Source organism: Bombyx mandarina, chromosome 12 (genome assembly GCF_030267445.1).
Source record: "Bombyx mandarina strain Sakado chromosome 12, ASM3026744v2".
Classification (NCBI taxonomy): domain Eukaryota; kingdom Metazoa; phylum Arthropoda; class Insecta; order Lepidoptera; family Bombycidae; genus Bombyx; species Bombyx mandarina.
In genome coordinates, this window is record NC_143219.1 from 9833341 (window position 1) to 9842520 (window position 9180).

The following is a 9180-nucleotide window of genomic DNA, read 5'->3' on the forward strand; positions in this document are numbered from 1 at the left end:
AACACTTCCTCCAAATAACAATAAGCTGTAGTAACACTCTTAAGCTTTATGTTATGAACGTAAACTCGCTAGAGTTCAATAAAATATTTGTTCTTAAAGCCAATTCATAGTGAATTTACTTTAAAGAAGTATCGAACATGTCGTACAAATTACTAAAATAATTGCCCTATTTCATTAGCTGTTCAAAATAATACGAAATATTACAGTAGTTTTGAAAGCAAAAAGTTATTAGCTAGAAAGAAACATACAGACCATCAGTAGTTTTTGGATACGTAAACTTTTTTAATGGGAAAGAAATGCAAAATCGGCTGAATATTTACATTATTTATTCAAAACATAAAATTACAAATCCTGCTCAAAATGGGAGCCCTAATACATGCACGTAGTCTGTTCCGCATTTCTGCCTTAGTAACATGGGATGTTAAAGTTTCTATTATTTATTGTGCTGCGCTTAAAATTTTTTGCTTGAGCTCTTCAATATTATTTATCGTGCTGTTAGCTCGGTAAACAAGCTCTTTCATGTGGCCCTAAAGGTCGCAAGGTGTCAAATCAGGACACCTCGCCGGCCATTCGTCCTCCTCGACCAATCCAACGCTGGGGATAATTTCGGTCGAGCAAATCTCGCACTCCTCGGCGGAAATCCATCGGTCCGTCATGCTGGAAAATCATCCCCCTTCTCGATGCAAGTGCCACATCAAGCAGCAATGATGTCAAATCACCACGAAGAAAATTTTCATAAGTTTCCCCATTTAAATTTTGGGGTAAAAAGTAGGGTCCGATGAGGTGTTTATCGATTATTCCCATCCAAACGTTAAGGAAAAATCGATATTCTTATTCTTTGGGTTAGAACCTTTTTGAGTCCAAAAGTGACTATTGTGGTAATCAGTTATTCCATTACGATCAAACTTGGACTCATCCGTCCATAAATTTTTGGAGAGATAAGTAGTGTTCTCAATATCGTTGTCCAATATGAAACGGCAAAAGTCATTTCTCCTGACTGGATCTAAACGTAAAATTCAAAACACATAGTTATTAGATGTGGAGATAATATGTTCACTGCAGGTAAAAAAAAACCCCAAGCAAAAGCATAACCCGCAGCTGTACATACGCTAATTGATTAATTTATAGGAAAAATAGCACATAATCTTAGTTAACACTATAAAGTGTTACTTATTGTTGTGCTGTCAATGCAGATAAAAGTTGTATACCACTTTGGATAGCTAATGAAATAGTGCAATTATTTTAGTAATTTGTACGACACGTTCCATACTTTTTTTTTTAAGCAAATTGACTATGAAGTGGCTTTAAAATTATTATTTTTGTTGAACTCTAGCGAGTTTATGTTCATAATATTTGTTATTTGGAGGAAGTATTGAGATATTACGTATCAGATCATGCTCAAAAATAGGACATTCACCACTTAGGAGCATTTTTTTTTGCCTAAAATTGGTATTTAAAAATAAAAGCACAAAAACTTGAATATCTCAAAAAGTAATCACTATCGGCTAGGGTCCAAAATGACAAAATCTATTGCAAATAAGCTCTACTTTTATCCCTCCGATGGAATGTATCGAATTTCAGGTATCCCTGTATATAAATGACCCTGTTTTTAATTTCGCTAGCAGTTGGAATTAATGTATACCGAGATGTGTAGGTGAAATCCATTTCTGCTGCGAAGCAGTTTTGCGTTCAGGTTTGAAGGGCAGGACAGAGGATATAAAATACAATAGAGATACAATCTCATGTCGAAAGGTGGAGTTTGACGTTTGGAATCATACCGTCTACCCAAGCATAAAGTAGGTACATATAAAAAAATTAATTCCAGTACAAACATAAATCACTGGAAATCTTAATAAGAATGAATTAGGGTAAACAAATCGAAAGAGTCAATGCTGGTATAAAAACCAAAAGTAATTCATTGAGACAAAAGCCCACTGAGTTTCTCGCCGGATCTTCTCAGTGGGCCGCGCTTCCGATCCGGTGGTAGATTCTGCGAAGCACTGCGCTTGCTAGGGCGGTGTTAGCAATTCTCCGGTTTGAGCCCCGCGAGCTCACCTACACAAGCTAGGGTACGCTGAAATAGCCTCTCAAGGCTATCAGCACAGGTAGGATAATAAAAAAAAAAAAAAAAAAATTGAGACAAAACAAAAATAACTTTATTTTCATTGAATAATGTATCGGAAATTTATATAAATATTGACCAATTTGAGATATATGGTAAGTAAAGTTCCATTATCCAAACAAACAAAAAGGTTCAAAACTTCTCCCAAACGGTTGTTTTGCATTAGTCTTCAAATACAACTTTCCCGTTACGTTTCTGTTTACGTCCTCGCCCATAAACCCGTATTGATCGCAAAGATTCTGTAAATAGTCCAACCAGCTTGCACATTTGAAAGCTGGAAAAGCTTTGGGTGTTTTTATAGATTCTGCAAAATAATCATGTGCTCTACTATGGCTGCATGCTTCTGTAAAATATTTCACTGTATTAGTTGTATTCCATATTAGTTCTATGCCTATATCCAGCAGTAGACTGCTGCTATAAGCTGATGATGATGATAATAAGTACTATGTAACACATTTTTAAGTTTTTAAAAGCGTATATTGCAAAACCAGCTTTGAGATGTAAATGATATATAAACATTGAGAAATATTTGAATTTTAAGACTTATCATAAGGTAGGATAAGATTTTTTTAAATTCCTATGTTACGTGAGATATGAGATTCCGTGATACCCTTTATTTCTTATTTAGATTTTATAAGGTTCGCAGACGTACCGCAACCTTTAAACAACCCCTGTACATTCCTTGTGTTATTTATTGGTCTCAGAGTAAAATAGCTGTAACATACGATTCAGTTTTATTGCTTTGCGGGGCTTCAGATATTTGAGAAATCAGAATATATGCATTCATTAACTTGTTGTAGGGTCGAAACTAAGTAGTTAATTTAATGCTATTTTGAGAAACTTTTGTAAACCATATTTTTTATAGACAAAAAATGTGAACGAGATAATAAGCCGGAACTTAGTAGTCGTTGTGGCCTCAAGGATAAAATCGTTTACTAGTATAGTATAGTCGTGTTTAGTTCGGTTTTCGCGGGTCGTAGACATAATTTAACCTATTTTTATGATTTAAGCTCACGTTTATTATTGCTGACGATTCAAATATTTAACAGTATTTGTGGTCACGGACGAAGGTCGTAATAAACGCGAAATTAAACCGTAAAAATAGTTTCGATGCGTCTAGGACTCTCCTGAACCTTTCAAGGTATTCAATCACAGAGTACCTATTGGTTGAATTTATAGGTACACAATTTTTAATGGTAGTAGGGTATAACGATGTGCTCAATACAATCCTCCCTATTTAGGCCGTAAATTATCTGTGTTTTCGGACTTGATAGGCATGTCACTAGACAGCAGAGAAATTTATAAATGAAGATTTTTCTTGTTTGATAATTTTACTTCCATATTATTCTCGTCATGTCTGACGGAGAGGGGCGGGCGAAATCCAGTTTATGATGTACTTATATGTACGAGTATTGGTGTGTATGCTTATAATTTTCTTGCTAAAATATAATTTTTTCAAAGACAACATCTTACCTAAGATTTTTTGAATACTGTCACACCCGGGTTGTGGTGGAATACCACTATTAGGATAAAAATCAGCTGTACCGATGGCCGCTTCGATTCCAAGAACACCACCACACGTATGAATGACATCCACAAATTTAGCATCAGATGAGTCTAATTTTTCTGAATCGTCACGACTGGGATATTCAAAAAGGGGTCTTGCTGGATCGAGACCTTTAAGTTTTAACTAGTTATAAATAATTAGCACAATAGTTTTTTGTACTGCTGTAGATGGACATACAAGACCACACCCCGTTGATATAAACATCACAACATAAATCGCTACTCAACTTGAGACATGCTGCTATAATTTCAGTTGTACTACTACGCCACCACATATCTCTAACTTGTCTAAATAACAATATGTTACTATATTTTAGTTAACATATTTTGAATCAAAAATAAGACTGTACCTATCACATAATTCAAATGAGGATAATAAAATCTAAATCTTCTGCTCTAGTCTATACTAGACTTGATCTATAGCAATAGATATTTTTGTTGTCCCTGACCACAAAAACTGTAAAGCATTCAAACCGTTGGAAATAATTAAATGAAAATAATAAGGGCGACATAAACTGTAAAATTATTTTTAACTACAAATAACTATATTTTAATACGTGAAATAATTATACCGGTAATCCGATTAATAGTCAGGTTCGACTTATACGCGGCAACTCCCATAACATGAGCCCCAAGACTGTGGCCTATGAGATGTATTTGGTCTCCAGAAACATTATGTTGTTTACTTAATCCGTCTAAAAATATTGCTACTTGTTCACCAATATTTTTTGTTTTATTTGCAACCCAGTTGTAAAAAAAAGAATCGGCCGTAACACTCCAGTCGATGGTTATGATGTCTGCGTCTTTTGTTTCTAGATACGCTTCCTTTATGATCTTAACAGCGGGACTATCGATTGATGATTTCCATCCATGCGTAATAATTTTAATTGAATCTTTAAATAAATTGTCCTCTTTTAAATTTTCTGTTACAACATTTCCGTAAGCATCCATAACAATATAGTGATCCACATTTCTGAAAACAGATGTATAAAACAAAATATGTGTTACGTACAACATATGCGCAGAACCTATTTATTAGACAGTTTTGATAGCAGTTAAGAAATTCTTACGTTCCAATGAGAATTCTATAGAGATGGAGCATTTCAATGTATAAATAACTATAATGTTGTAGTGCTTTTCAACTCAAAAGGCAAGAAATCCGACTCCTGAAATCTTTCTATTCCACCATGAATGACGATAAGGTTTGACAGTAGTTTTTATTAATAAATATTACCTTTTATATCTTCGAAATTCCAATTCAACAAAATCTGTCTTCAGTTCGGGCTGTGTGGAGGTGGCACTCAAGTTAACATAGTGTGGCACTCCCTGGCCGTCCGGAAAATAAATCCATTCTGTTCCATATCCATCCCCGTATTCGTTCTTATAAGATAAGGAAAAGTGACCTGATAAAATGTAAGTTTACTGGTTTAGCTGTCATGATTTCACGCATAATTAAGGAATTCAGACGAGTTGAAACCACAACCACACCACAGCGCGGGTGGGTACCATCACCCTGCTTATTTCTGCCGTGAAGCAGTAATGCGTTTCGGTTTGAAGGGTGGGGCAGCCGTTATAACTATACTTGAGACCTTAGAACTTATATCTGAAGGTGGGTTGTGGATGTCTATGGGCTCCAGTAACCACTTAACACCAGGTGGGCTGTGAGCTCGTCCATCCGTCTAAGCAATAAAAATAAATAAAAAAGCATGTTAATGCAAATGTTATATAAGCGAATAACATTGTGATATCGCTGATAATTCGTTTCGGAAGGCAATTAACAAATTGGTTATAATTTTAAAAATAAATATTATAAATACATAGAATATAAATAAAAAATTAAACAAATTTAAATTATTACCCACAAGTAAATATTTTTTAATTTAGACGTCCATCTACTTATATACTTAGTCTGGCCATAAATACTGTTACAATTAAAAATAAACAAAATATTACATTTGAATTTGGAATCTGTCATTTTTATATGATTGCTCATTGAGTTTTCTCATTTTGGCGCCAATACATTGTACAATATTTTGCGATATTAAAATGGAGTGGGGTGATAAAGGGAACCGAATCGCTGTGATTGCATTACACAAAGTAGGTATGGAGCCAAATGCAATTTTTAAAACTATCCATACGCTTGATATTAGTAAAATGTTTGTGTACCGGGCTATTAATAGGTGCAATGAGACCTCCTCTGTTTGTGACAGAAAAAGATCTAGCCGTCCACGTAGTGTTCGTACGAAAAAGGCGGTCAAAGCAGTAAGGGAAAGAATTCGAAGAAATTCTGTCCGAAAGCAAAAGATTTTATCTCGGGAGATGAAGATAGCACCTAGAACCATGTCGCGTATTTTAAAAGATGACTTAGGACTTGCAGCCTATAAGAGACGTACTGGTAATTTCTTAACTGATAATTTAAAAAGAATAGGGTGGTAAAATTGAAACAACTACTGAAGCGGTACGCAAAGGGAGGTCATAGAAAAAAATTGTTTACGAATGAGAAATTTTTTACAATTGAGCAACATTTTAACAAACAAAATGACCGTAGTTATGCTCAAAGCTCTAAGGAAGTTTCCCAATTAGTCGACAGAGTACAACGTGGGCACTATCCGACTTCAGTGATGGTTTGGTGGGGTATTAGCTATGAAGGAGTGACTGAGCCATACTTTTGTGAAAAAGGTATCAAAACATCGGCACAAGTGTATCCAGATACCATTCTTGAGAAGGTAGTGAAGCCCCTTAACAACACCATGTTCAATAATCAAGAATGGTCCTTCCAGCAAGACTCGGCGCCAGGTCATAAAGCTCGGTCTACGCAGTCTTGGTTGGAAACGAACGTTTCGGACTTCATCAGAGCTGAAGACTGGCCGTCGTCTAGTCCCGATCTTAGTCCGCTGGATTATGATTTATGGTCAGTTTTAGAGAGTACGGCTTGCTCTAAATGCCATGATAATTTGGAGTCCCTAAAATAATACGTACGATTGGCAGTGAAAAATTTTCCCATGGAAAGAGTGCGTGCTTCTATTGATAACTGGCCTCAACGTTTAAAGGACTGTATTGCAGCCAATGGAGACCACTTCGAATAAGCTTTTTATACTTTAAATTGTTTTATATTTATGTATTAAACTAACACACTATAAAAGTAATAAATGTTATTTGCCATAAAAAAATAATTGTTTTCCTTTGTAACAGTATTTATGGCCAGACTAAGTATATTTCTGATTTATTTACTTAAAGATTTTCTTTAATTCGAAGTTTATCTCACCTGTGGTTAAGTTATTGGACACAATTTCCATAATTATGCATGCAAAATAAATAAATAAAACGTACGTCAAATACATCTCTGAATTGTTAAAATTATAAAATGTTTTCTAATAAAAATAGTATTGACACAAACATTTGACTTCACATAATTAACTGTAGTACTTCAAGAAAAAAGTGTGAACGTTATATAAAGAATTCTTCCATTTTTTCAAGGCTGAACAGTGTTCAACAAAAGCTATTAATTCGATCTAGGTGTTAATTTAAAGGAGTATTTACGATCATTATGTATTTACAATTTTTTAAGAGGAGGTAACGCTTGTACTTAGAACAGAGCTCTGGGTATTTGGACAATTCAAATTCTATAAAGGCATATCACACCGCTTTTTTTGGAACTTATTTTTCTTGCAACAAATTGAATTAATTGAAATGCGAACAAATGGATAGGGCTAGGTCTGGCGAGTACCGAGTTAGATGTAGAGTTTCTAGTTTTTTTTTTATTACTTAGATGGGTGGACGACCTCACAGCCCACCTGGTGTTAAGTGATTACTGGAGCTCATAGACATTTACATCGTAAATGCGCCATCCAGCTTGAGATGTAAGTTTTAAGGTCTCAGTATAGTTACAACGGCTGCCCTACCCTTCAAACCGAAACTTCACAGCACTGATTTCTGCTTCACGGCAGAAATAGGCGGGGTGGCGGTACCTACCCGTGCGGACTCACAAGAGGTCCTACCACCAGTAATTACGCAAATTATAATTTGGCGGGTTTGATTTTTATTACACGATATTGTTCCTTCACCGCGAAAGTCGATCGTGAATATTAGTTAAGTACATATTTCAATAGAAAAATTGGTACCCGCCTGCGGGATTTGAACACCGTAGCATCGCTAGATACGAATGCGCCGGACGTCTTATCTTTTAGGCCACGACGACTTGCAGGTCTTACAATATTAAATTAGTGACTGGCTTTCTTCGCGGTTTTTTCTTTCGGAATTACCAGCATTATAACTATTAAAATAAAATAGCACAGCCAGTACTTTCTTTGCTCATATCATCTTCAAACGCATCATTCATATGTGTGTTTTAGCTGTCTCTGCTGCATATCATTATATTCACGTTGGACCTCACTTTCTAAAATTACTCCAAGACTTGGGGTGCACCCCCACTAGCTACTGCAACTATATCTTATGGCCATATCCATGGTATTATCTTTATTCTTAATGCCTACTTTGGCAAGAGTTCAGTAAAGTTCCAGTTCCTTTGGCCAGCCGATGACAGCGTGAACAATGTTTTTTTTTACACTTAAGATGGACAGATACATGTATGTGGGTAGCACCGGATCAGCTATGGCCCGTTAGCCTTCGTTTTGACTTCCACACTCCTTTCAAAATGGATGTAAACACAACATAAAATATGTCTGCGGTTAAACTAACAACTCCTTTGTTTCTATGTACGTAACTCAAGTTTTAATAGTGGCTTGTCGGTCAAAGACTTTTGGAACATACGGGCTTTACTTTGCATGATGTGGCCGTTTTTATTAAACATACAGAAACTATTTGTTAAGCACTCATGGACCTACACAAAAAAGTATGTATAAAATAAAACATCATGGCTTTTTGATAAAGTTAAGTCTAATAATATTACCATATGCCTATTGTTAAAAATAGTAAATTTAAAATGTTAAAAAATTGAAAAAACAAACGAGTAAATGACAAAAATTGACAAATTAAAATAAAAGAAAAACTTATAAGATTTTTTTTGTGTTCGATACTTTTTTTTACAAAAGCTGGGGATATTAGGAGCTATCCATAAATTATGTGACACGAATTTTAGCACTTTTTAACTCCTCCGCCCCCCTTATCACAGGCTTTCACATTTTTAGGACTCCTCTCCCTAATGTGACGTCACACATTTTTCAATTTTATGCATATATTTAAAAAAAGTTAGATATATTCTATTTTATTAAGCAATCTTTATTTAAATCACCTCTATCTAAGATCTCCCGCCGACGACTTAAACCTATTTATTATAAGGCTTTATCACTCGTGAATTTTAGTGTCTCACTTGCATTACAACGCCGCTTGTCTACACGTTCGGTGAAGCTAGGATAACCTCTCGAGGTTACTATAATTCTTTAATAATATACTATAAAATACGAGGCTAATATAGCATAGGTAGAGTGTAATAAACAAAAAAAACCCGGTCCTTGAAGTTGAATGTTGTTGCT

At 35.2% G+C, this 9180-nt stretch overlaps 1 protein-coding gene across 1 annotated transcript; it reads right to left on the bottom strand.

Annotated features, from left to right (window-relative positions):
- Positions 1-2118: 2118 nt before the first annotated feature.
- LOC114244812 (phospholipase A1) lies at positions 2119-8565 on the bottom strand. Its single transcript, XM_089731929.1, has 5 exons — positions 6954-8565; positions 4923-5091; positions 4261-4661; positions 3596-3799; positions 2119-2465 (listed from the first exon to the last, which is right to left on the bottom strand). Exons 1-5 carry the CDS (start codon positions 7027-7029, stop codon positions 2233-2235), a joined length of 1083 nt encoding a protein of 360 aa, XP_089588055.1. The 5' UTR covers positions 7030-8565; the 3' UTR covers positions 2119-2232.
- Between the last annotated feature and the right edge of the window lie 615 nt (positions 8566-9180).

Bases quoted from the DNA above. Each gene is read 5' to 3' on its own strand.
- LOC114244812 (XM_089731929.1), bottom strand. From the start codon at position 7,029: ATGTATTTGACGTACGTTTTATTTATTTATTTTGCATGCATAATTATG. The intron at 3,800-4,260 runs GTATAATTATTT...TAAAACTTAAAG, and splicing joins GACTATTAATCGGATTACCG to GTCTCGATCCAGCAAGACCC. The intron at 2,466-3,595 runs GTAAGATGTTGT...AATATTTTACAG, and splicing joins CAGTATTCAAAAAATCTTAG to AAGCATGCAGCCATAGTAGA.